This window comes from Monopterus albus, unplaced genomic scaffold, assembly GCF_001952655.1.
Source record: "Monopterus albus unplaced genomic scaffold, M_albus_1.0 scaffold371.1, whole genome shotgun sequence".
Classification (NCBI taxonomy): Eukaryota; Metazoa; Chordata; class Actinopteri; order Synbranchiformes; family Synbranchidae; genus Monopterus; species Monopterus albus.
Window position 1 is genome coordinate 174,429 of NW_018128251.1, and position 27,856 is coordinate 202,284.

The following is a 27,856-nucleotide window of genomic DNA, read 5'->3' on the forward strand; positions in this document are numbered from 1 at the left end:
GCATGTGTCCCGGTTCCTCCTTCAATTCAGCCAACATTACTATACTAATTTTGTCTTTGCTTTGATTGAATAAATGATTTGCGTGGCTGTTTCGCTGTAATTTTAAGGCGGTGGGTAAGACCTAAAACTTTATTTTTTAGAAACTAGATGATTATTTAAGCACATTTTATGCAGACATTTGAAAAGCAAGGACAGAGGCAGACTAGAAGCAGGAGAAAACACTTCAGCACGATTCAATTTGAAGCCAGCGGGAATGCATATTCAGCTCCGGAGGAGGCCGTCTGAGCCTGTTTGAGCAGAGAAGAATACCCTTTTTACTTTGAAATGATTCTGTATTATTCAAAAAAAAAATTCCATTTTATCACCTCACATTATGCCATGAAACCTCCGATGTATTATTTAATATTACACTGGGAGCTTGGTATTATCACATTAGTATTAAACAGCTTGCCCAACAATACCTGTCTTCCAGGAGGGAGCTGATGCCGGCTGTGCCGCAGAAGGACTTGATTTAAATCTTATAAATAGTGTAGTTAAGCCTCACCATAATCACTTCTTCCTGTTGGATGTACTGAAGGCACTAAACGCCACAATGAAGCCCACTGATTATATATTAACAAATATTGGACGGCTAGCTGGGAAATTTGGCACAGACATATGTGTTTCTCTCTGGATTGATTATAACTTTGGTGACCATGTTTTAATTTAACATTTATATAAAACCAGAGAGTCTCTTGAGATACATCATCTGTCTTGTAAAATGGCAACAAAAGACAGGTGTCATTAGGGCTGCAAATATGATTAGCATTACTGAATAATCAGCTGATGAATAAAAATAAATACATTGCTAGAAAACACTGAAAAAAGTGTTAGATGAAATCTAAGATGATCAAATTGCCTTACTTTGTGTGAGCAACTATCCAAAATATTATGAATACTGAATAAAAATAGCAAATTCTTGACAAATGACAGGTTGAAATTAGGGAATGTTTGACATTTAGACGTTAGGCATGGTAGCATGTTAACATTTGCTCATTGGCACTAAACACAAAGTGCAGCTGAGGCTGATGGGGAGTTGTACAGGTATTGGACAAAATCTTGGCTTGATAAACCCTCAGGAGTGTTATTACAATTCCTGATGGGGGATGTGAACATCTGTACCAAACTCCACAAGTGTCCAGCCTCCTACAGCTGCCTGCACACTCCCATCCATGTGGCTGCTCTACACCTAATTGGACTTCATTTAAGAATTCTTCCTGTGAATCCACCAAGTACCCAGCATAGAGCCAACGTAAGCCAATAAATGCTTAAGTCAGTAAGTGCGTGTAAATGAATGAGACACGTTGGAGGACACTTTGGACCAAAGCCACATAAAAACATCATGCTGAGCGCATTTTCCTTGCAGAGCTGCAGATAGACCTTGTTGAAAAACACCAATGGTTTCCATGGGAACTGCTAATCATCCTCTTAACTCCTGTACCCTGAGGTTGAGACAGTATTCATTTATTGTACCTCATGACCTACCTTCAGGCTAGCTTTCAGCCAGACAGTGCAGTTACTCAGCCCCTGTTTGTTCTAGCTATATACTGTATGTGCACGTTAAACTGCTGTGAGAAAATGGTCTGGAATAAGTCAGCCATGAGCCTCCGTTCTGCAGCCAGAGGAGTTTGAGTACGGGTGTAAGAGAATGATTGTCACTGTAAACACACAAAACATGATGACAGTTGTATGAGTGGAGTTACTGTAAATGAGAGTTTTGGTGTTTTTCACCTGAACTCTAAATTGAAATATTGCTTCCATCATTAAGACGTTAAGCTTGTAAAAGTAACTGATCTGCTGCACCTTGTCACAGGTTTGTTGTACTTTACTATACTTAGCACGTGTAGAGCAGTTTATTAGTTGAAACAACATATTTTCTCAGTAGCCTAGCAATACTATAGGGTTCAAAGTTATTATAGGTTCATTTTCTTTTGCCTGCGTATTGGTAAAACTAATAAGCCGTGTTTGCTGTTTCCACGTGTTTGCGTGCTCTGCAAACCACCATACACCATCAGGAACTGTTTGAGTCTTGTTTGATCTCTGAAGCAGAGGTGAAGGTGGTTATTAGCATCACAGTAATGAGCTGTCTTCTTTTGTTTGTTTGTTTTTTTACACCACAATCTGGTTTCTGCTTCTCCATTCCTCCATTTTTCCATCACTCACCCCTTTTCAAGTCTCTGTTTCTCATGCTGGGCATGTTTTACTCGACCATGTGGTGGGTGGTGTAAATAATGTCTTGTCATCCTTACTCACACCCCCTTTTATTTCAAGGAGCCATATTATGGCAGCTTTTGCTGTTAATGAGGCATGTGCCATGTCACTCAAGGAAGACACACAGCCAGTGCAGTAGCCTGTGTCACCTCGATATCGCATCGGCTAAAGAGCCAGATGGAATAATACAGCATGTCTTTCACCTTGGAGTCTTTTGGACCAGGTTCATTATAAATTACATTAAGTAGGCTGCTGTGTGCATGAGGTATGGAGCACAGGTTGTTTATAATTTGCAGGCACAATGTATAAATGAGGTACAGTTCAAGCCATAGTGGATTGAAGGGGAGCCGTCGAGATGAGGAACCACGATGCCCAGTTTCAAAATCCACCTGACACAAATGCCACAAGTTACATAAGGTAAGACATGGATGTATAGGAAATGAGGCTTATTTAAAAAGAGAAGTTAAAATAGGTGCTCTAGGAAGAGGCTGTTTTAGAGAGGGTTTGTTCTGACTGAACTGAGTTAGGTAATTCATTCTTCCAATGAGGACACAAAGTTTGAATTGAGATTTCCTGCCTTGCAGTGTTGTCTATGTAGTCATTGTTCACTGGCTGATGGTGCAAATGAGAAGAAGCAGATAAGACAACCAGCTGATGTTGTGCTAGTGGACACAGTTGGCAATCATGAGTGACAAGATGCAAGCAGTGACAGGAAGCCAGTGGAGAGCAGAGATAAGCACTACATGTTGTGCTGTTTTTGGCTGAAGACGTGGCATGCTGCCACATTTTGGACCACTTGAGGTTTTACCTATACATTTACAGCCCTGCCAGAAAGTAGATTAGCAAAATTTCCGTTTGAGAAACGTAGTTCCAAAACAGTGTAACTTGCGAACCACGTACTGTACATGCTAGCACTACATTTTGTTTAATTTCTATTTAGTTTATTCAAAAGACATCGTCCCAAAGTTTTTGTCTATAATCCATGCTTTTCTGGAGCAGTTTCAGGTCCACATGTCAGTTCTTCAGTCAAAAACAGCACAGCACTCAGTGCTTTTCTCTTCTGTCCACTAGCCCCTTGTCACTGCATACAATTTGTCACCAGCAGTGGCCACTAGCACAATATTCTTCTTTTGGACTCTCTGCAACACGGACAGGACAGCCTACCATAGGTTGATGGTGCAATATCAGAGTCACCGAATTTTAACTTGATGCAAAAAGTCTGTGCTGATTTAAGGCATGATTTGCTCTTAATAAAGTGAATCCACTAATTGTTTCTGTCACTGTTTAAAATTTTGGTGTGACTGGGCCTTTGGAGAGATTTAGTTTAAGGTGGCTTTCCATCTGTTTTGAGTTACTGGTGAGACAGGCCGAGATCCATGCTGACAGTGAAGTCATCTGGTGAAAAAGGTAGGTAGAGGTTTCATATGTCAGCAGATAACTGTGCCAAGGGAGGGGGCTTGGTGATATAAAAAAGATAAGAGGTCTGAACTTCAATCCTTGATGTACAGCATGTCTTGTTATTAGCAGAGGGGAAATAGCTATGGAAGCTTTGGTTGCAGAGTTATTTTATTACATGCACCTGTACAGCTGATCATAGCAGCAACATTTATAAGACACTACAGAAGCTTTCAACAGCCTCAAACAGTCAACAATTATAAAGGCACACACAGCAAGTAGAAAGATACTGCACTATACATCTGACGCAATACATAAAAATACTACTGATTACAAGTACAGCTGCACCTAATACTGCAATTACAGCACAAAAATATTACTGTATGACATCTATTTTATTTCTCATTTCAGAGAGCAAAATGCTGCACTACTGGCTCCACTGTGGTAATTCACTCATTAAACATCATAACAAACTCCTGTGTTCATGCAGAAGGACTTATGCAACTCAGCCTGAGTGAAAAAAAATACCTGAGTAAAGCAACACTACAATGGAATAAGGAAGAGAATCAATACAGAAAGATACATAGGCCACCAGCAGAGTTGAGAAACATTTAAAAGAAAGAGAGAAGACTAGCTGCTGTATAGTTAAGAAAAAGAACCAGTCATTATCCACACCGATTTAACTGCAGTGAACAGATAGCTGCTAACTCTGACCCTTGGTTAGGCACTTGCGGTAAATGAGCTGTGACGATAACCAAACCAGCAGGGAACTCCATGATTCCCAAAGCAGGACTGTTGATCGGTGCCCATATTAAGATTAAATCCATTACAGATTTTGTGTAACATCCTTCTTAAGTTCCAATTAACTAGCTAGTATCAAATACAGCAGTGATTTACTAAATTCAGATGCAGCATTTTGAGGAAACGTGAGAAATGTCTTCACTAGGTTGTTGCTAAGAAACATTTTTAGTTTGGTCCAATCAAAAAGTAATCTGTAAATGTAGATATGTCTTTGTTTTTTAGTTATATATGCCTACATGGAGAAATGTGTTTAGTGGTACAACTACATGCTCTTAGTAGAAATATCAGACTACACTAATCCAGAGACTTGCAGAATGAGAGTAAGGTGAAGAGGAGAAGTCTGTGCTGGTGCTCTAAAATCAGTCAGAATTTAGGTGTCATAGCTTGGCCTGCCTTTCAACACGGTCAGCAGCTACACCAGAAGCTGTGACACACAACTAATACTTTAAAATCCTCAGGAGTAGATTGCTGCATTTTGCGTCAAAATTCATATTTCTTCTTGAACAATTAACCTGCACTAATTCTGCACTTGCAAACGGAAAGTACAACTGACTCCAGCTCTGTGTTACTCTCTCTGAATCAAAAGACTAATGCATAATCAAACCTCTAAGGCAGGCATACTTAGATAAGTGAAAAAATGTAAACAGCAGATGCATTATAACAAACAATAAATAGCATGCCAGTGGGATACGACTTATCGATTCCCACCTAAGCCTCACATTTTTTAAAACCAAGTCTTAACATATATTTTATGTTTTCTTTAGCTTCTTGCATATTTGTCTCTCTGCCATAATCAAACTGCAAAAATGGCAAATATTAATAACACTAGCAGGCATTAGAAAAAACTGGCAGTACTGCTATCAAGTAGCCAGACATCTTTATGTAACACGTTTTCCACAATACAATCAATTCAGCGAATGCTGTAAAGATGTAAAGCAGTATGTGCCGATCAGTGGCAACCCTCCCTTACTGTTTTCTTCCCATGACATCAATATGAAGACATTAAGAGCTTTTCTGTGATGTTGGTCCAGCATGCTAGTAACTTAACACTGAGATTCTTCTCCACGAAATTCAAATCTGTGGCATAACTGATTTGATCCCTTGCTAATAGGGACCCAGCTACAGTATATGGCACCAGTGAGGTAATAGCTTGCACGTAGTGCCTCTGAACAGCTTGTGATATGTTTAGAGGAACAGCACACGAACAAAAGAAAGTTACACATTGTTCACAACTGCAACAGCAAAGTCAAAGTCCAGGCGACATACTGCTGAACAGAGAATAGTACAGCCTCAGTTAGCATAGTATCATATGGAATTGAGCACTTTCAGTGGTCTGTATTTTCAGTCTTGGACTAGCAGGACTCACACACTGTTGGGGTTGTAACAGAGCATGTTTAATTGCAGGTTTTCATCCCAGTGTCTGAGTATGATGAAGAGCTGGTTGGCTGCAGCCTTGATGGAGGCTAAATCACGGCCTTCTGGGATGTCCTGTGCACTCAACCACAAGCTGGCCTTGGCAGCTACCAGTTCCCACTCTATGAAATAACTGGCAGAGCTGTGCTCCAGCCAGGCAAGGGCCACAGCTGTGGCCCACACCATGCTTTCTGGATCCAGCCTCCCCTTAAGGCCACCGCCAGGTGATGCTGTTTCCAGACCTCCTGAGCCAGAGCTCCACCTACTGTCCACCTGGGAGTGTGGGGAGACCAGGGGCTCAGCAGTGGTGGATGGTCTTCCTACTGAGGAAGGACCAGCATCCATCCAGGCACTCCTGGACACATGAGAAGGGCTGTAGGTGCCCATAGTGTGCTCTGCAGGCTGCGGATATGTTTCAGGCTCACACGGTGATCTGTACCCCTCATCGGTACGCTCAGTGCGGTGGCTGTTGGAGTGAGACAGGTGGCCCAGGCTGGTGCGGTGACTGGCGAAGGGGGATGTCCACTTCAGTTTGTCCATGGGCACATTAATGGCATCACACAGAGCTGTGTCCAAGGGAAATGCACCACTAGCCAGTTGTAACAACACCTGCATAGCAAGGAAACAGTTTATCTTTAACCTTTAATCAGCAGCGTAATGGTTCTTGTTGAGGAAGGGGGTTGCATTTCAGCCCCTGACTTTTTCTTTTAGTTGTCTGTAGTGTTTTTAGTCATGACCATCAATAAAATATAAACTGAAGGAGCATTCAGTGTGTGCTAATGACTATGGGTCATCATTTGCTGCAGTAGCTGGGGGTGAGGTGCCTTCCTATAGGACACCTGTATGGTGGTTGTTATAAAAGGAAAAATAATTTTGAGGCAGCTATTCTGATCTTTTTTGACACACTTTCTCCCGATTGAATCAATCTCCTTTGAATTTGGAAAGTGGTGAATAATTCATGAAGGAGGTGGCATGCACTGCATAATTAGAGCCTTCTTCAAGGTCTTGGTGTTCTCAGGGAGAGGCAGGCTTTTATAATATTGAAGTCTAGACACTGCTTTAGTCTCCCAAACAAAGGTTTGGGAGAGTTAATGCAAGACAAAATGTCTTTCAGTAACTGCATGGTTATCAGTTTACCAATATTGCTGTTCACCTTACCCCTCCAATGCATCTTCCGTCTATCTATTTGGCTCCTACCCACCAGAGAAATGTAGTCTTTGTTCTCATTGTCGCTCTCTCCAATTGAATCACCAGACTTGCTTTGAGATCGACACATGAATCCTTTGGCAGCTCGAGTCAGCAGACGGGTCCTGCTGAGGGCCAACCTGACAGAGGACAGGGAGAGGTGCGTGTGAATCACAGTGCGCAGCAGCACAATATCATCTACTGCTTCCATTACAATAGAAACTACTTATTTGGATTATTTATTGGACTACTTATTTGTAGACTGATTTACATGTAATAGAAATCCAATACATTAAGGGTAATGAGGATTTTTAGCCATTCTAGTAGCAATGACGGTCAATCCACAACTTTGGTACAGACTGAAATATCTCAACACTGTCATGATATTTTGTTCATTCGTGGTATTTGTAATCTTGGTGATCCATTAACCTTTCCACTGTCACTGCAATCAGGTAAAATTTCAAAATGACCAAATAACTGAAACTCATGACATTCACTCTCTTCAGCTGTTCATTGTGTTTAGAGCTAATTAGCAGTGTGGAGCGAGCTACTTTAAAACTGTAAGCACTTACTCATTATGTATCACTCACTAAAAAAAACTGCTGTGCCTAATTGGACCAGTATAGTCCATCAAATCTGTTTTTTTTATTTTCAGACAGCTTATGACTCCCCTTACCCCACATCTTTCTGACAGAGCAAATAGGGATGCTGTGTCTGACAATCTGTAACTTTCCCAAAGCAACAATATGGCAGTCAGTCATGGTAAAAACTAGTTACTAGGCACAGCCTCACAGAGCTGCTAGCATGACTAAAGACCTCTATTTTCAAAAGGGAAGGAACTGTCATTCATCAATATCCAGTCACAAATGTTCATGAAATGGTGATCAAACTTGAACCTCAAGATAAGATTCTCTAAAAGTCATTGTCACCTGGCACAAACTGATTAAAATGAAGATGTTAGTGTGTAGTGATTGAAACTGCAGTTAAAAAGAATGCTGAAGTCCCTGTGTTTGCTCATGTTGTATCGTGATTATGCCACCAGGCGTCGGTCTCCAGGCACCCACCTGGCAGAAAAAAGGCTCTCCACCGATTTCTGTGATTGGTCAGAGGTCACAGACGGACTCCTTTGAGAGACTTGGAGACAGAAGCATAGTTAGACAAGGACAGGAGAGACAGAAAGAAGCAATGGCATTTTATTGCACTTCCCTCTTTAGTTCTCAACATGAGTCTCACATAATAAATAGCTAAATACACCTACTGAGCTGTGACAACAGAGGACACATATTCCAGCAGCTGTCTCTCCTTTGTAGGTGAAACACTTCTTTGTGTGTATTTGCTATGGGCATTTTTTTAAACAGCCCAGGCAGCGTGTCATCACTTACAAAAAGAGGGACTAAAATGTCAGTAATCTCATATTTCACATTCAGAGAAGAACAACAATGTTGCCCATAAAATGACAAGAGATGGAGAGAGATGGTTTATGTCAAAAGATCTTTGTGGAGGATCATTGATTAGCTTCAGCAAATTCACTGACTGGCTGCTGTGTTGCACTTACCTTCTGTGAAGCTACATCTCTCCCAGCCAGAGGAGGACGGGGTGCTGCACGGAGAGACAACATCCTCTCCACCTGGGACGATGAGAAAAAAAGACTTACTGTAACTGGCAGCTGTCCCTGATTTTATTTATTTAGCTTTTTCTCAAAAACCTAACTAGACATTGTTTTGATGAACAAAGACAACATTGTCATGCACCGCTGATGCAGCTCAGATGCATCTGAGCCCACTGGGCATCTTTTTTAACTGGCAGTGCCAAACAGATGTTCAAGCAGTGTGCTAGTTACTTGCTGTTGTTGCTATGCCACCACTGCAAACCAATTTGTGCTGAAGTTGGACTATTTTTAATGTAAAGCAGCACACAGCTTTCTTAGTGCTCAGCATCTCATGGCTCCCAGTTCTGCCGATGCATGACTAAAGGGTGCTTTTCCATTTCATATAAATACATGAACATTAATCTTCCAACCTTTCTCCAAAGAATTCTGTTTCTTTTAACATGTACTCACTATAAGATCCCTTCTACCTTCCTCCAGCTTCTCTCTCTTTCCGCAGTACTGTATTACTCATTGATTAAACCTTGTTCCATTGTTTACATATGTGGAACTGAAAATGTGGGCTAAAAATAAAAAGCAGCCTACTGTTCATCTGAACATCTTCAGCTTCCTCCGCTGTGCCACCAGACTGTGAGCGACCCAGTCCAATGGAGTATCCTCTGCTCTTCCTGCTCCCTGAACGAGAGCTGGTGCGGGAGCCCCTCTTCAGACCTTCACCTGAAACCAAAATGTTTAAGGAGGCAGACAAGGGCCATTTTCAAGCTGGCTTTTGTCTTTGTTGTACAGTTTGAAAGTGTTTGAAGGCGAATATATTTCAGGTCTAGGTTTTAGATCAAGCCAAAGTCATCGTTTGTGGCCCTCATGTATGTATATATCCTAGTCACAGAGGTAACTGGTAGATACCTTTTAAGAATGTTTTCATGTTTCTCTCAAGGAAAATAGCACTAAGGTCACAAATTTCTTCAAGTTTAGTCTAAATAGGCAGATACAGGTAAGTGTCTTGTAAAGTCAAAAGGTATAAAGTACCTAAGAGCGCCATGTCAGAGATATCCACAGTGGCCACACTGACATTTAAAAGTAATAGTTTGACATTTTGACTAATACGCTGCTTCGCTGTCTTGACCAGGAGCAGTGAAATTCTGGATTCTCCACTGGTTGTCCCACAGCTTCACTGCTCCCAACCAAGAAATAGTCCGGCACAGAGACATAACATGTTTAGGGCCATATCTTATAATTATTTTCATTGTCAATTAATCTGTCAGATGTTTTTTGATTACTTGATTATTCATTTGGTCTATGAAATGAAGGAAAAAAAAACGTGAGAACTCCCAAGTTTTAAGGGCCCAAGGTGACTCTCTCAGATAACCTTGTCAATAAACTAATTCAATGAGTTTCTCTGTAATTATGAATATTTTAACATAGACATTCACCTGTCAACCACTGAAAAAAACACTAGAAGAATAAATTTCCTAGATTGTCCTGTATTTCAACCAGCATGGCCTTTGTCGCCCGTTTTTTTGTTTCTCTATGTGCAGCATGTTTCACTATCTGAGTGTTTGTGCTTCGCAGCATTCTACATAAATGCTGTGCCTGTGTTGTCAAAGTTTATTAATTTGCAAGTGCTTTTTTAAGTTGCAGTGAGTCGCACTCTCGGACTCACTGTAGACAAGCCTTTATTTTGAATGTCCCCTGCTCCCTAATTAATGCAGACTGAACACCTCCTCAGTGTTTCCTGTTGTCTCGATAAATTCAAAGTAATATCCGTTTCCAAAGCACTAATTCCATCAGTAAAGCAACAACATCAGGACTGCAGCAAAGAAGAAACTAAGAAACGGGTTAATCCACCTCCATCATTCCCACCTTTTAATTGTTTATGACTTTTTATTGCCACCTTTTATATGAGAACTGATTCAGCTTTAAAACAAGCTTTAGAAATGTGTTGCTGATTTTTACTTACTTTATTTACAGTGTCAGGTTTCTGTTTTCTCCCCTTTCTGGTTTTTAACCATCAGAAAGAAAGTAAATATGTGTATTTCTCTATGTCAAACTGTGACAGACCTTTAATGGGCGTAATTTTACACAAGAGCATACTGCAGTACAACATAGAAGATAACTTTACAGACAGCACTCTCTGGCTTATAACTGCTAAATGACAAGTAGAAGTTCAACCTAAAGATGCTGTTCCAGGTTATCTTTTGTCATATGGACAGAGGACTGAACACTGGGCTGTATAAGGACTTCCTGGCATTAAATCAAATTAACTTACCAGAGTTTATGTATTCAATACATGTCTGCAAATATTCATTGGTGTCCAAGTCGATGGGAACAAGCGCTGTGTATTTGCTCAGTATATTGCAGGCTTTGCTGGTGTGAATAGCATAGAGCTGGTACTTCCTGCCAGAGCCTGTGAATTATAATAAACATTAAATGATTACATAACATGTAATAAAAAATCCATAACATTAAATGACACTGTAAAAAACCCAATAAAACCACAATATGTCATTTTAACACTTCAGTTTTTAAATGTATTAAACTAACAATATGCTTCATAGTGAGCTTTAGAGATGCTGGTAGACAGAGTATGTTACCTTGGGACACAATCGTAGCTGTATCCCCTTGTGTCCAGTCTTTATGCTACACTAAGCTAACTGTCTGCTTGCTGGATCTTCATATTAAACAGACAAATGAGAGTTGTACCTTTATGCTACACTAAGCCAACTGTCTGCTTGCTGGATCTTCATATTAAATAGACAAATGAGAGTTGTACCTCATTTAACTCTTGAAAATAAGCAAATAAATGCATTTCCTAAAATGTTGAACTGTTCTGTTAAAGCTTTATTTCTAAAACATGAAAGTGAAATTGTCAGAGGGTCTACATCTGTTGTGTTTGTGTAATCTTAAAATCCTCTACATTTACTCAAGCATCCCCAAATCCTTTCATAAACCCTTGAATCGGCGTAGAGCTCACCATGCTCAATGTCACACTCCTTTTCCACCATGTGCTCAAAGTCGTGTATGATGGAGCACCCAGCCAGGTGGTGGAAGGTCTCGTTCCACAGATCCTCATGAACCTTTTCCTCACGCTCCCGTCCATTCAGGAATGGCTCGATATCAAAAGCCACCTCCCACTTCATTGGTTTCCCGCACAGCAGTCCAGACACCACAGCCTTGCAGTTCCCTTTGTGCTGGTTGGCAGCACCCTGATCTGAAGTCTGGGTCTCCTGTGGAGTTTCTGCTTGACATAACTGGTGCCCATAACCATCTGAAATATCACAGCAGCAAGACTTGGTTTCTGAATGTGCATTTATCAGTCACACTGTGTGCTCTTTTCAACTTACCTGCTACTGCTCTTGCAACTGGATTTTTGCTGAATTAATCCATAACCTATGTTTCTAAAATGTTCTGTGTTCACTCTCTTTAAGTGGACCTCAAATAACTGTTATTCATCACCTTGATAATGTTTTGTCCATCCACCCATCAATTATCTATACCATTTATTCCTGAATAGGGTCACAGGGGCAATGCAATAGTTATATATTTGGGGAAATCTGCTTATTTTTTTCTAGACCATGAGAGTGGGAGTTAGATGAGAAGTTCAATACTTCTGATATATCTGAGTCCAATTAGCTTAGCTTAAAGACTGGAAACAGTTGAAAACAAGTGAACAGGTTCTGTCCAACCAACACCTCTGAAGCTGGCTAGTTAAAATAGTATAGCTCATTTTAATCTGTCCAAAAATCTAATTTATGAGGGGTTGTGTTGGATCAGACTATTACTAATAGGTTGGGGTTGTGCTGAAGTCTGTTTCCCCATCAAACCTAACTCTACCCAGAGATTTTCTTCAGTACCTGAACCCAATGCCAGCCAGTAATCTCAGCTAATTATTCGAGGGGAACTGTCTCCTGGACCCCATCCCGACCAGGCTGCTCAAAGACATCTTTCCCCTAATCAACACATCCATACTAGATCTGATTAACCTCTCTCTATTAACAGGTTATGTTCCACAGGCTTTTAAACTTGCAGTAATTAAACCTCTACTCAAAAAGCCTACTCTTGACCCAGGTGTCCTAGCTAATTATAGACCAATATCCAATCTCCCATTTATTTCCAAAATCCTTGAAAAAGCTGTAGCAAAGCAGTTATGTGACCACTTGCACAAGAATGATTTGTTTGAGGATTTTCAGCCAGGATTTAGAGTCCATCATAGTAGGTAGTGAAACCGCATTGGTGAAAGTCACCAATGATCTTCTCCTAGCCTCAGACAAAGGACTTGTCTCCATACTTGTCCTCTTAGATCTCAGTGCTGGGGTCTGTCGGAGGTTTCTTCCGTTAACGGGAGTTTTTCCTCCCCACTGTCGCCAAGTGCTTGCTCAAGGGGGATTTGTTGGGTTTTCCCTATGTAATAATATTGATAACAGTAAGGTCTAGACCTTAGTTTGTAAAGTGTCCTGAGATGACTTTTGTTGTGATTTGGCGCTATACAAATAAAATTTGATTTGATTTGATTTGATTTGAACTTGTCAAGAAAATTTCAGCACAGAGCCTCTCATTACACCACAGCTGGTTTTTATATCTGGGTTTTTTGCACAAACAGTATATGAGGTGTTAATGTGAGCTCTAGACATTCTGGTAGGTGGATTATTTTACTTTCAGAAAGAGCCTGACCTTTTCCAGTCATTACACTAAGCTCCTACATATTTAACTGATAAGAGATTTGTATAAATCTTGTTATCTAACTCTGAGCAAAAAAGCAAATCATGTATTTTTCAAAAAGTCAAACTCCTTCAACAATCAATATTTAGGTTACAAATCACAAATGCAGTTCTTTAATTTCTTTCATGTGTCTGTAAATGTATGAATAACATTCCTACTGGTTGTTTTTCATCTGCATTTGTGTATGCTTGTGGATGTTCAGTAAAAATGTTTTTTTAAAAGACATCTTTAAAATGTTGTATTGCTTTAGTATGTACTGTGCATGTATGTTCACTTAATTGTTGCTTGTGGTCTTACCCGTATCGCCGATGCTGCCAAAAGACGGACTGTCAGCAGAGGATCTGGATCCATCTTCCCCAGATGTGTTGCAAGATGCTAGTGGAACAACGCTGCTGCTGGGCAGAGGGTTGTCCTGAGGCTGGGCATGGAAATGAAGCTCTGAGTCAGCTTCTTGCTGCAGAGTCGGCTCCTGCTGAGGGAGTGGCCTGTGACAGCTGGCAGGACGCTGTTTGGAAGATGTGGCACAAAGGCTCACTAGCTGTGGCTAAAAATAAAAGAATGTTTCTTTAGTTTAAAATACTCCAGCTGTCATTGGTATGGAATCAATGGATTGTACTTAATTTCACTGTAATGCATACAGGGATCTCATGATGCTTACAAACAGAATAGCACATAAAACCAAACTCACTGACCCTCTTCTGAATCACTAATTTCAGCTAGAATTTGCTGTTAGTTGCAAATCTGCACATCATTTGTCCTCTCACAGTAGCAAGTTTTCAGTGAGCCCTATAAATCTGAACATTCTGGATCAGAAGATTTAGAATCAGCAGATCTAGAATCTTCCCAGTTTATGTTTCTATAATTTATGTGCGATTAAACAACAAATAAATAAAAACGTTACTCATAATAATGAGACTTATTGATCATGGCATGGAGGCAATGGATCCTCAGATGTATTTATAGAGAGAAGATATTTCTTCAGCCCAGTGAATTTTGCTTAGTTATATTGATGCTCCCTAAATGATATTCAGATGTAGTTACAATTCATAAATGTTGGCCTTTATTTCCAGGGAGAGCAGACTGGTCTGATGTTGATTAAACATCAGTGCAGACAAGGGTCAGATGGCTGAATACCAATATCATTTTTCCAGATACAAAGAGTCACCAGCTGTTATAACAGTACCAGACTGTGACTTATTTCACGTCCCTGTGTATGCTTAAACATATGTTGAATGTGTATTACTGTTATTATGAAATCAATTACAGTTTGGAAGCCCTGGTTTGAGATCTCTGAGTTACAAATAAAATTATAAACTAAGAGGCTGTTGATCCAGTTTAGTAACTGGACCAGTGCAGATCATCTTAAAAGCAGTCATGTGAACGTAATGCTTCACAATGTGGGACCACCTGGTAGTCATTCCTCCACTGCACCTCGTGCTCGGGGCTCATCTGGCCTATCAGCTCCTGGACCTTGGCTCTCCTCAGTGGATTCTTTGGCGCCACAGAGCTGGGGTCACTGGGAGTGTAGAGCTTCTTTGCTGGGTTATAGTCTGTTATTTGATTGGTACTGTATGCACGCCTTCTTGGAGATGACTTGTCCAGCCCTAATGTTTGGTTCAAAGATAAAATTAGTGTACACATATTGTACAAAACAATACAGTTACTGGTATGACAATGTCACCAGAGAGAGAACATGAACACTGGTGGCAGGATCAGATAATTAGTTCAGTTAACGACCTCAACAGCAATATAATAATGATAAGACACACTTGATAGAGTGTACACTCAGGTCCATTCTGAGTGGACCCATTAAGACTTCTGCTTCACACTTTATTCTAACACTTCTCTCAGACCAGTGACATACAGGTTGATATAATGCACTGATAAACTTTAACATAAGAAAATGTCCTGGTGAAGACATCTTTGAACTATTGATCCTTTGACTTACTATATCTTTTATACACATTTCATAAATTGAGCCTTTACTTCAGCCAAAATCCCCTCCATACTGAAGAGCGCTCAGGTACTCCACCACATACCAGCAGTAGGGGCTCTTGGTAAAGGACATCTTAATTTCAATAAGACACCGTATTTTAAATAACTAAAGTACAATTATGTTTATGCTGCATCTGCTTAAGATGAGTCACAGTGGAACTAAAATGGCAAAAGGTAACTGGACTGCACTTGTACAGTGCTTTTCTCCCTTAATTTCAAAGTGCTTTACAGTTACTGCCACCCATTCATCCTCACTGACACATTGATGGAAACTAGCAATAAGAACCCACAAATTAAAATTTAATGATTGTAGTCTAAGCAATTGGAAATCCCCTCATTTAGGAAATATTGTACAGTATGTACTGAAAGGTCTCACCCCTGATGTCTTGGTCTGTGGTGACAAGGCTGTCGTCTGTCATGGAGTCCAGGTAGAATTCATGCACAGGTCCAGAGGGTGTCTCCCTGCAGGAGCCCTGACTGTCGACACCTGTCTTCACCGGGTCCTCTTCTTGAGAATGGTAAAACACCGAGCTGGCTGACTCAACAGAGCGCATCATGCTATATCTCCTCCTCTTATCCTGTTAAGATTTTGGGTAGGTGGCACATCCGAGACAAGTGCTTCAGTGAAGACCCATTAACAAGGTCTGATTAAAAGGTCACTTTATTTCCCATAGAAGGCATTTTAGAGGTAACAACAGAGATTTAAGTGAAGTCACTGATCAGACCAAACATCAACCAGATAGTATAATCTGAAGTTCCTTTTTTGAAATATTCACAGAGTCGTCCTGCACGTGGTTATATGTCACTTTACAGCAGGTGTCTTGCACTTACAGATTTGGGGTTGGTGTGGTAGCGGGGGGTGTCGCAAACCACACTGTAGCCAATCAGACTGTCCCCTGGAAACAGGAAGGTGTTGCCCACAGGGGACAGCAACACTTCTTTGGTCTCAGGAAAAAGCCATTCAATGGAAATGTCGCTGAGTACTGGAGACATGGTTTTCTTCAGGGACTTTATCATCTGTAGAGTGAAAATGAGCAGACTAAAATAGACTTTTAGATATAAAACACAGCTTCTCCCTGACCAGCACATAATGTGAATGGCATCTCTGAGATATGATTTCATAATTGGTATCAGTGACAGACACTCAGTGTTCTGAACCCACAGCATAATGACTCTCCAGTGGCCCTCAGAATAGCTGGCTGTCATTAGAAGTGATAGGCTTACACAAAGCTGGAAACGAGTACCTTGGGTTGCAGCCTCTCTCCATCAGCCAGAAACTCTGCTGTTCCTTTAGAAACCGTCGCCAGACCCTGCACCAGCCTCCTGCAAGTTTTCTGCCCTATGCCAAATGTAAAACATCTGCACAAGCATATTAAAAACCGCAGCTCCATGAACAGATCGAGACATATATGAGCATGATAAAAGGAGTCTTTGCACATGTCACAGAAATCTAAAGAGGTGCTGTGAAGGTATATCACCTAAAAACAATAAAACAATTTGAGAAATAGCCGGGAGAAAAACCAGGAAATTATCTGTCATGGTTGAAAGCTGAAACATGCCCGGTGCTTCTTAGAGTTCTTCGGGAAGGTTGGGAGATACTTTATTCTATCATTTGTATTCAGTTTTTCACTGAGGGATGACCTGGCTCATTTTATTGCACCAGCTAACCTATGCATTTTTAATAAGATCTTTGAATGCAGATTAAAATGTAACTGTCACATAGTTAAAAACCTAACATGGATTTTGTGAAACAGATCATTGCGTCCATTGCTGTTTGATCTTGTCTCTGACTAGCTGTGCTGATTTGCAAGCATAGTGTGATAATGACCCAGGAAGTGTCAATGAACTGGCCAAGCTCCGTCTATCTAATGCAGTCATCTGGGGGTAGTCGTCCATTAAAAGGAGGAAGACAAAAGTCAGTTATTTTCACAGTGACGGGAGAGGGGCTCACACTGTGAGACTTAGATACAAGCAGTAATATAGAATGAGTCCATGTGTAGCTGCTGTTTGCATTGTGCAGGGAGCATTCTTATGTCCTTATTCTAAATGTAGTCTGCAGGCATGTTGCCTTTCTGATAGATTATTTGTAGTGACATATAGTGTCTGACACAGACACCATATAAGATGTGTGTGTTTCATTTGAGAGGATTATAACTCATAACCAGGTGCTGCATTTAAATCCCTGTCAGTCCTGACATGTGATTTTAATTTCATCTAAGCTCTGCTTTTGTTATTTGCATAATGAGCTTTGCTTTGACACAACAAACAGTAGCTTCTTCGCCTGTACTGTTGCTACAACAGTGGTTTCTAATAGACTTAGACTTGATTCATTCATAATAGCCAGGCTGCTACCTCAGACAGATATCCAAGTCAGTTTGACATATGTGCAAACATTCAGCAGCAAATGTGACCTTTTGTAATGTGTTTAGAGGCCATAACAGATTCTGGCTACACTTCATATATTCAGCGTAGTGCCTAAGTGTGTTAACAGTTATACTTGCCTGATGTAGCGTGCATGGCTGCGAACAAGTGCGATAACTTTGCCTGTGTTGCTGACGGCCCCATCTGTTAGTAGGAAGAGCAGGCGTGGATGTCCACTGAACATCGGCTGCCTCAAGATCCAGTTGAGTGGTGCCAGGATGTTGGTCCCCCCCATGTCGGCTCTGAGCTTTCTGACATACTCACAAGCCAGGGCCAGGGCCTCCTGGATCGCCATGGTGAGGAGGAGGAGGAAATATAAACTCAGGTTTCTTGACTTACAGCATTTTACAGTTGCTTTAGTTCAATTTTCACAACAGAGTTACCGTAACACAGCATGCTAAACTCACCCAGTACACAAACTGAAAATATACACTCCCGGCCACTTTATTAGGTACAACTGGACAACTGTATGCACTTCAGTGCAACACTTCTACCTTAATTAATGTTAATATCAATGTTCCTAATATTCTGACCCTCTCATGTATGTAGATGGGGAGGACAAAATATAGACACCACCATTTTGTTCCAGCTTCTAAACTGAGTGGTTCTGATGTCTTTCTTAGTTTCATATCATTCTAGACAATATATTTACACATAGGGTTGTTCAGGTAAGAAGAGGACATTTAAGATGTTCTGGGAAACTGTGATGACATTTCACTGTCTTATGACGTTACTTAGCTAAAATTTGACTGGAGCCAATTCCAGCTGACTTTTGGTAAGAGGTGGGCTACACCTGGACAGGATTTCAGTCTGTAACAGGGCTAACACACAGAGACAGACAACCACTCACACTCACACAATTTAAAGCTGCCAGTTAACTTAACCTGCATGTCTTTGGACTGTGGGAGGAAGCTCGAGTACCTGAAGAAAGCCGACATAGAAGGGCCCCATGATGCAACTAAATAGTGTCTTTCATTATTTAACAGAGCTCCTTTACCTCCTCATAGTCCTGGCTGGTTGTGAACAGTGATTTGAATGTGGAGCCGAAACCTATGATGTTGAAAAGGCAGCCAGGCACAAGGCTTTTGAGAATCACCACCATGGCATCCTGGAAAGAGACCGAGAGCAGATTAAAACTAACCAAAAACAAAGGCTGTGAAATCCAAATTTCTTAAATTCTAAAAATAAATGGCTAAACTCCTCTCCTCATTAGGCGCTTAATGTCCTGTGGAATAATTTGATCATTTCCACAGCAATACAGCTATGAGCGCTGATGTCGAATGGAAGTGAGGTGCCCGTCGCTGCATAGCAGATTTTCCTAAAAGGAGGAGTGAGTGGCGCGTGGGATCTCAAAATATCATTTAATCTCTTGCTGCCTCTTTTTTTTTAGAACAATACCACTTATGTCAACCTCCATTCAAGTGAAGAACACCAATATCACATCATTATCAGCCATACATTCTATAATAAAAGGCCTGTACATTAACAAAGGAAAAGTTCAACATATAAGGCTTTAGTTTTTAAAGATATTTTTAAAAGTATCCTGCAGGATTTTTCAGAAGCTCAGTGATAAATAGTCATTACATCACGTCCCGACCCTGTAACATGGCTCACAACCAATAAAAGGGTCTGAGTGACAAACAAACAACATCATATCACAGGACATGTCAGTGCACAAGCAACCAATGTGAAAACATATTAAAAACTATCACCCCTGAATGGTCTTGAGTCGGTTCTGTGGGTATTGATGAAACATCACATGAACTCTGCTAAGACCTGAAAGATTTGTTGTCTGAATCCTAGCAACTAAGATGTTTGGCGAATAGTGATCAATATCCTTGTGTACATGCCCTTCGTACTGTTGGCTAACCACATTTATAATCTGTGCAGACTGAGGAATCAGAATGTCTGTGAGCCTGTGAAAAGCAATTATGCAGCCTCTAAAGACGTGTGTATATCTGATATGTTTGGTGCCAGCTCCAACATGATTCAACTAATTTGGTGTAATTTGCAAATCTTTAAAGGGTGATAATGTGAGATATATTAAAATTAATATGAAACTCAGTGTGTGTATATTTGCAGCTGCATCTAGAAAAGAAATAGAAGACTACACTAAGACTGAAATACCTTCACACGGTTGATGTTAACCCCGCTCATGCTACCGCTGCGGTCAATGAGGAAGATAAACTCGCCATGAACCTTCTTCAGGTCTGAGCTGATAGATTTGAGGTCTGGACAAAAGTTCAACATCACGACAGGGTTGTGGAGGATGTCCTTATGGAGTCGCCTGTGAATTATTTCTACCTACAGTATAATTACAGAGGAAGCAAAGAGAAAGCATGAGTTAAAGGGGAGTTCACTCACTTCTGTGAAATTGTGCAGGGTTTAATTTCACATTCAAAGAAGGCAAAAAAAGGAGAGAGAGAGATAAAAAGAAACAAGTGATCAGGTCAAGAGAAAGAGCCCATCAATTACTGGAGATGTGCAAGAAATTTCAGGCAGAATGTGGCGAGCCTTTGGAGTGTTTCCATAGAAACCCATTTTTATGGCTAAGTGCTCTCTCTCACTCTCCTGTTTAGGTCTACTGGTCACTTAACAACCCCATCACAGCTGAGATGTGAATGAAACACATATGATTCTCATAGGCGAATAAGCAAAGCTACACAACAAGGCAGGGTGAAAAACAATAATGCCAATCAGATCTCAGTATTGCCAGACTGAGCACTTTTCTACTTTTCCTTTACATGAAAAAATTAGATTTGTAATAATAGGCTACTTTGGTTATATTCCAGATGTCCTCTTTAGGGTGAGTAACATGCTGCTCATGGAGGCAATTGTGGTAGCGTACATCTAGGTTTAGACATATTGTACATATTGTTAGGTTCATTGTCTCCAATCTCTACTGCAAAGAAACGCCCGTTAAAAACCAACACTCCTTATTCTTACCCCCTAACTTGTCTGAGAAACCATGTTTTGTTGACCTTTCATCAGTACAAAACTAATCCAGTGATAGCTGTCTGTACATTCCTGGGTACACTGAAAACAGAAACTGCTAATAGGTAATTCAGTATATGTAATTCTCCAAAATGTTAACTAATATAGATTTTAAAAAAATACTCACTGCTCAATTTACTGCCCACAGTGTAACTCGATAAATCTATGGAAACTTTGGCTACTTCCTGAAAACATTTTCTCAAGCTAAATACTATGTTGTACAACTACTTCTGTTGAGGATCGCGAGGGGACTTGAGCCAATTCCAGGTAACACCTAAAAGCAATATCCCCTGACAGTTTAACCCTCAACATATGATTCCTGGACCATGAAACCTGACCCCTAGCATTCTGAAGCATATTGATGTTATTAGTGTGAAAGATATTCAAGAAGAACAATATTTCACTGACAGTTTTGTCATTAGTGTCATTTCTGTCAGACTTGTTGTCTACTGAATCAGCAGAGTTTCAGCTAGTTGTAAGTCTAAAGCAACATTTGTTGTCTCACAGTAGTGAATTTTCCATGAGCCCTAAAAATGTGAATATTCTGGAATGGCACATGCAGAATATTAATTGGATCCAGATCAGGCTTCATTGTGCGGTAGGTCAAATGTTATGGGAATGTTATCTTGCAGTTTTTGTCCATGCATTATGTATGGGGTTAGAAGCAAAAATATTGAAACTGGCCCTATGTCACAATGGCAAAGAATTTTAAAAAAGAATCTCTGGATCCAGATGATGATCCGGATCAGCACCAAAATCAAATCCAAACGGATTGGTCCATGTTCCATTTCACTACCTCTATAAAAAAAATGCCAGCACAAGCCATTCATTAGCTTTTGATTTATGCTGTGCAAAACACAACAAACACTGGTAAAAAAGAAAAAAAAAACAACCCTCCGTGGTGGAGGTAATAAGAAATAAGTTTTAATCTAGGTGTAATTAACTGAAATGACATTTTGTTTTGTTGGTCATTCGTTATCAGTCAGTGCATGTTGATCTGATCCTACTGAACTCAGCACTCGGTCATTCTCAGTCACTTTAATCAGAGAGGAAAGGCCTGTTTATTGGAACACAGGTCAACCTTTTGTCTGCAGAAACCAACCAAATGGTACAAAAGCAGCCCACACGACTGCGACCGGTGCAAATCAAATTTTACCTCCCTAATCAAATGAAAAGTTGCCTGATTAGGCAGAAAACCCCAGATCTCACTGGTTCTGACTTCTCCCATTTTAGGGCAAAGAGTGCAGAACTGTCTGAACTCTTTCCTGATTTTTAATGAAATTTGAAACTCTCCATATTTCATGCGACTTCCAGAGGAGGTGGACACAAACATCTGCAAAAGAGATCACAATGTTCAGTTGTTGTTGAGACCATGTCAGATGGGAGCTGATTCAAACCTAGTGATACTGAAACCACAGCGTGTCCCATCGTTGTATTGGCTGGGACTAAATTGGAAGGTATAACAAAATAATGTGACAACACCACTGTCTGTGACACTATGCAATTGAGTAGCCTTTACCACTCTCCTCAAAACGATATTGGTCTCGAGGAGGCCTTGTTTGAGCTTTTGTTGTCATTATATCAGGCACACTCACTTTCTTCTCATTGCTGGAGTCCTTCTTGGTGGCCTTGATGAAATCACTCCGGCTGTGAATGTACTCATCATACTCCTCCTGTGTCATATCTCCGTTCTCAATGAGTATGTGTGGCAGATGAGGCTCTGAAGTGACACAGATGGTCAGGACAAAGACATTACTATATTTTTACAGACAGATTGTGAAACAGATGGACAAAGTGACACTTGGTAGCAGTGTGGGAGGTGCATGGTAATGTGCTGAATTAACATCATATTGACATAAAAAAAAATTAAAACAAAAAGGACCTCAGAGGGCTGAGTGAATCATAGTGAGCTGAACGGTTTTCCAGTCCTATACATTTAATTTATTGACATGAATTATAAAATGTCTGTTTTTATGATCGTTCCATGACCTCTGACCTCATAAAATTCATGTGGACCTTCAGTGTATTTAAGTGGTTCATTTGTGAATCTATTCATTTATCCATTTCCTGTTGCTTATCCAGGTCATATAGGTTAATTAAGGCCTTTACTGGGAAATATTGTTATATACTGATGAGAAGCTGTGACAAAAACATGATATGAATGTCAATAAATTCAAGCACCCAGGTTGTAATAACTCCTACTCGTTATTTATATTTGGACACTATTACCATAAAACAAGTATTATATTGGATTTTATGTGGAATTAAAATGTCTCAGATTTAACTTGGTGAATTTATATGACCTGCAGCCTGTGCATCTGGCCGTGAATCATTCAAGCTAATAATAAAAATACACAGTTACTTTATGCGTTTGTTTGTTCCGTTTTGTTTGCAACACACATGCATGCCTGTAATACAGCTCAGTTTCTTCCACCTCTTTACTCAAGTTGAGCATCCATACTGGGACTGAGACTGCAGCAGCAGTCTGAGCTGAGCTAAATTGCCCAGCATTGGCCGCAGGTCTGTTTGTGAACAAAGCCTTCATAAGAGGCTGCTGGATCAGCAAGCCGGAGCTCAATCCTGCCTCTGGGAGACAACTGGCCCACACATACTGTAGGTCAAGACAACACTGAGGGAGAGGCGAGAACACAAGGAAAATCAACCTGACACTGCACACCCACACGTTGGCATTTCTCTGCTGGAATGTGATGCATTAATAATAGGAGGACACATACAAATAAAGCTTAACACAATAAATGATGGAAGTGAAGCTTGACAGAGCCGCAATAAACTATTTCAAAATATTGTACTTGAGAGGAAAGAAAGACTAATTGCGGGGCCATGCTGTGAGTGTGCTTTTCAGTACTGAGGTGTACGTTACCGCTGGGGTAGATGAGGATTTTGACAGGACAGTCGTAAGTGTACTTGTCTGCCAGAGTGATGACGATGCTGGTGGCAGAGCGGGCCAGAGGGTCTGCATCAGCTCGGATGGCATGAGAAGGGCTCTCTACACCTGCACAGAGCAACGACCACGGCTGATCAAATAACCGGTGGCTTTGCCTTCTGTGTCAGTAACTAATAATAAACTAGCAGGTCCCAGAGAAATGGCTCTAATTTACAGTATACAAGCAAACTGACTTGTGTACTGATGCTGCAGTTTGAGCAATATCCTGAATGAAGAGTAACTAATTATATATTGTTATGTAATTTTGTTATGCTCAAATCAACACATTTTTAAGTTTATAGTAAAGGAATAGTTCAAAAATGTAAAAACTTACTTTCCTCCTTGTTAGATGAGAAGACCGATACCACTTTAATCTCTGTAGCATAAATATTAGGCTACATTTAGGATGTTCTTAGCAAAAAACTGACAACAGGGGAACAGCTAGCCTGGCTCTGTCCAAAACTAACAGTATCTTCCTACCAGCACCTCGAAAGCTCACTGACTGACACATTAGATCGCTTTGCTTATATCATTAAACAAAGGCTGAAGTCAAAACAACAATTTGTGGTTTAACAGGGGGTTCATTTGTAATTATAATGAAGTTGTCAAAAAATGACTCAGGCATAAAACCCCTGCCATTTTTATACTTCAGTGTTACTGGTTAAACAAATTAAATATATCATGTTGACACTGGAGGTCTGGCAGGTGGATTGCTTTACCTTAGAACAGAACCAGGCAGGTCTTTATCCTCATCAAACCATTGCCTGCTTCATACTGACAGTGGTATCTTCTCATCCAACATTCGATGAAAAAATTAATAAGCATATTTTCCAAAATGACATTTTCCTGTTCTTCCCTGCAGGATGCATCGCAATTACGATTTCCTACTGCAGATGTGAAAGCTGTCAATGAGTGCACTCAAACGTAACCATTATACACACTCACAAAATCAGTATTCCACAGTTGACAGGTGGCTTTGCCCTAATAGTTCGCTGACCTGCAAGGAGATAGGGAGCCCGTATCTCCAGCTGGAAGTTAAATTCATAGTCCATTGAATTGATGGCCTCCTCCTCCAGCAGTGAAGCCAACCACAGCTGAGGGGAGCTGGGAGTTTGATTATGAGGACTTGAGGCACAGATATGTCTGTCCAACCTAAAAGAGGCAAAGAGCAACTACAAATGGAGCCATCTTACAATAAAGAAACATATAAAATGTTAGAACAGTCAGTTTCCATCCATAAAACATCTGAGTCCTAAAAAGCCAGTTTACAATACAAAATCCAACTTTAAAGACCCCCTCAACTCAAAACAATTATTTCATATTTGTATACCCCATAAATATCTGCTCTCCAATGTACTGACTGGTGTCGGTCAATAACAGGCTGTTTTCACATTCCTCTACTGACTGGGACAGATGAAAGCCAATCACAGTTCAGCTTGCAAATATCCGCAGATTTCAGGAGTGCAGTGAGAAACTTGAAACATCTGGTCAAAGAGGAGTCAGAAGTAACTTTTCACTGTCTGTTGGCAGCAAATGTGCACGATCTTTGGATGTAAACCAGACCCTGGAGCTTCTTCCTACCATTTCGTTAGTTTAAATGAGGCATGTGGCCTTGTTGAGTATTACATTTGGTTCCCTGCTACTAATAGCCCGGTGTCCTGGTTCTCTGTCAGCTGATTACAATTTGGATCATCTTTGAAAATAAAGCAATGCTGAAACATTATTATGAAACATTAACTGGACTGTAAGGATAGTTGGACATTTTACTTAATGACAATGTGAAAACATGGCAAACTGTACAAACCACTAGGGATATGTATGTTTTTTTCTTACATTCTGGAGAAGTTTGGGGACAGCCCCTGCTCCTCGTTGATGGTCCTCTGTACTCGAGGTGTACACGCCGGTGGGGATGACACACTGATGCCCCCGCTGGGCAGGGTGGATAGTTCGGAGGAGGTGCTGACCAGAATATGGACCGTCTCCATAGGAGGGATGAGCCCAAGGTTAACCACTAACACTGTGCTCTCCAAAGCCTCATCCATTACTATATGTCCTGTAACACCAGACTAGATTAGTAAACAACCACATTTTAAAAATTTAGCACAACTTGTAAGACTCTCAAAGTGTCCGAGGTAATGTAAAGCTGTTCAGAGGGAGTGATCTCTGATTCCTTCCTTGATTCTTCATTTTATTCTGGTCTAAACTTCCTAGCACACTCATCTGCTTCACTCTCAGTTACAGCTCTGAGGACAAGTTGGCACCCTGAGCAGTGGTGTTTTAGAGTGTTTCTAATGCTAGAAAACAGATTAAAGCTAGCTGTATCTCTGAAATGACCCCAGCAGATTGCTCTCAGAGTTTATTTTACAGGAGGTATTTCTGTTTGTTTGTATAAGTGAAATAACATTCTATAATGGATTCATGATATCTCATCCCATTGTTCATAAAACAAATATAATAGTGCAGCCAACATTTAATGAAAATGTGTAGGACTTTCAAGTTCCCTCTGAGATTAATCAATGTCTTTAAATCTTGAAAGCAGCAGAAGACTTAAAGTGCTGCTCTAGCAATTTAACATTGCCCTTTAATAAAACTGGAGGACTTGTGAGAGACAGACTAAGGCCTAAGTCTTTGCACCAGAGGCAGAGATAACCTGACTTTGTCTTTTATATGGGTAAAGCTCCAGAAACACTGGATCCTGTATTTTCTACAGTGTATTCAGGGTTCTATTTACTGCCAGGGCAAAGCCAGCAGAGCTTCAAGCACAGTCTTTATGCAATCAGTGGATCACTGTTCATGTGTGAAATTGGTGGAGTGCTCTTTTATTTAGTTTTTTTCAACACAACACTGCACATCCAGCAGAGACAGAGGAACATGAACATTCATTTGTGGCTGATAAATGCTCTCCTACGTTCACTAGGTTGCTGAGAGCAGTGAGAGTGAACCAAAACTCTAAAGTTGTGGGCTGTAAAATCCAAATAATGAGCTGAAAGATGCTGAAATGCCCCATATGAATGTGCGATGCTATTTATTTATTTTCTGCATGGAGATGGGTTTCGACAACAGAGACTGCTGTAGGAGAGGAGATATAAGGTGAATCTATAAAGGTTCCCCACATTTATTAACAGCAAATGGTGCAACGCTGCTCACATACTGTGAAGGAACATCACTGCAGCCCAGATACTGAACTGCTGGCTGTGGGACTATGGCCATACTACATACTGTACATACAGGGACCCTTTCCATAACCTTTGTTTATGTCCCTCCACCCAGCAACCACACAAGACATCCGCTCTGAGGGACAGCAGACAGAAAGTTTTTCTTATTCTGACTCTTAGTGGCTCAGGAGGCTTTTACAGCACAGAGCAGTAGTTGGCATATGACCATGACAGGAAGAAGAAGTAGTTCCTATCAAACAGGTATTATTTAGACTGTGCTGGAAAGCAAAGTTACTGTCTAATGTGTCCCCTGTTGAAGGATGAGCTATACATTACCCCCAATTAGCCTGCTTACACTGAAAGCTTACAGGACATATTTAGAAAGCGTAGGTGACATTTCGACCCCTCGAAGACCAGTGGCTCGAAGTGTTGGCTACACCTAAATATATCACACGTGCTTTCAGTGTGCGATCATTTTTCTCACTTTAGATATTGATCTTTTAATACGGGAATTGATCCTAGAACTGGAAACTTTGAGATTAGAAGTATTGATATTTCAGGATCGATCCACACATCACTGATAGAGTCAAGTGTTCTTTCTCCAAGAGGTCATCAGTTTCATATTACACATAGTTATTTGATCCATTGCTGATACAACAGTATTGATTAGAGCAGCTTTAATCTTACCACTTTGGAGGGCTCCATTAGATGTGTTACAGCAATCCAGGTAACAGTCCTCAATTTTTGCCTTGTCTTTGATTTGCAGTGTTATAATTTGAGTGGATATCATAGCCTCAAACCCCACAACAATGGAATTTTCCTCCAGTGGATAAATAAAGATCCCTAAAATTCAGCACAAGAGGAAAAAAGCAGAAATAAGCACACTAACCACAGGCAGTAAACAAGCAATTATAGTCAATCGATAATTTTACAACAGCATTTCAGCGCATAAGGTGGGTTGAACATTTCTAGGGTCTAGAC

At 40.5% G+C, this 27,856-nt stretch overlaps 1 protein-coding gene across 5 annotated transcripts in view; it reads right to left on the bottom strand.

Moving 5' to 3' along the window:
• Positions 1-3,807: 3,807 nt before the first annotated feature.
• vwa5b1 (von Willebrand factor A domain containing 5B1) overlaps positions 3,808-27,856 on the bottom strand; it is a 34,300-nt gene continuing 10,251 nt past the window's right edge. For 4 of the 5 annotated variants that reach the window (XM_020585565.1, XM_020585567.1, XM_020585564.1 and 1 more), the window contains exons 3-22: positions 27,563-27,718; positions 25,554-25,773; positions 24,718-24,872; positions 23,658-23,789; positions 22,372-22,496; positions 19,910-20,086; positions 18,780-18,890; positions 17,863-18,065; positions 16,606-16,720; positions 16,193-16,378; positions 15,738-15,939; positions 14,774-14,970; positions 13,664-13,910; positions 11,622-11,915; positions 10,917-11,054; positions 9,236-9,367; positions 8,600-8,671; positions 8,109-8,178; positions 7,061-7,184; positions 3,808-6,468 (exon numbers count right to left, since the gene is read on the bottom strand). In XM_020585565.1, the coding sequence (XP_020441221.1) occupies positions 5,809-6,468; positions 7,061-7,184; positions 8,109-8,178; positions 8,600-8,671; positions 9,236-9,367; positions 10,917-11,054; positions 11,622-11,915; positions 13,664-13,910; positions 14,774-14,970; positions 15,738-15,939; positions 16,193-16,378; positions 16,606-16,720; positions 17,863-18,065; positions 18,780-18,890; positions 19,910-20,086; positions 22,372-22,496; positions 23,658-23,789; positions 24,718-24,872; positions 25,554-25,773; positions 27,563-27,718 (3,716 nt within the window). In that variant the 3' untranslated portion in view covers positions 3,808-5,808. The remainder of the gene's footprint in view (positions 6,469-7,060; positions 7,185-8,108; positions 8,179-8,599; positions 8,672-9,235; positions 9,368-10,916; positions 11,055-11,621; positions 11,916-13,663; positions 13,911-14,773; positions 14,971-15,737; positions 15,940-16,192; positions 16,379-16,605; positions 16,721-17,862; positions 18,066-18,779; positions 18,891-19,909; positions 20,087-22,371; positions 22,497-23,657; positions 23,790-24,717; positions 24,873-25,553; positions 25,774-27,562; positions 27,719-27,856) is intronic. The other variant, XM_020585568.1, reaches the window with a different exon arrangement.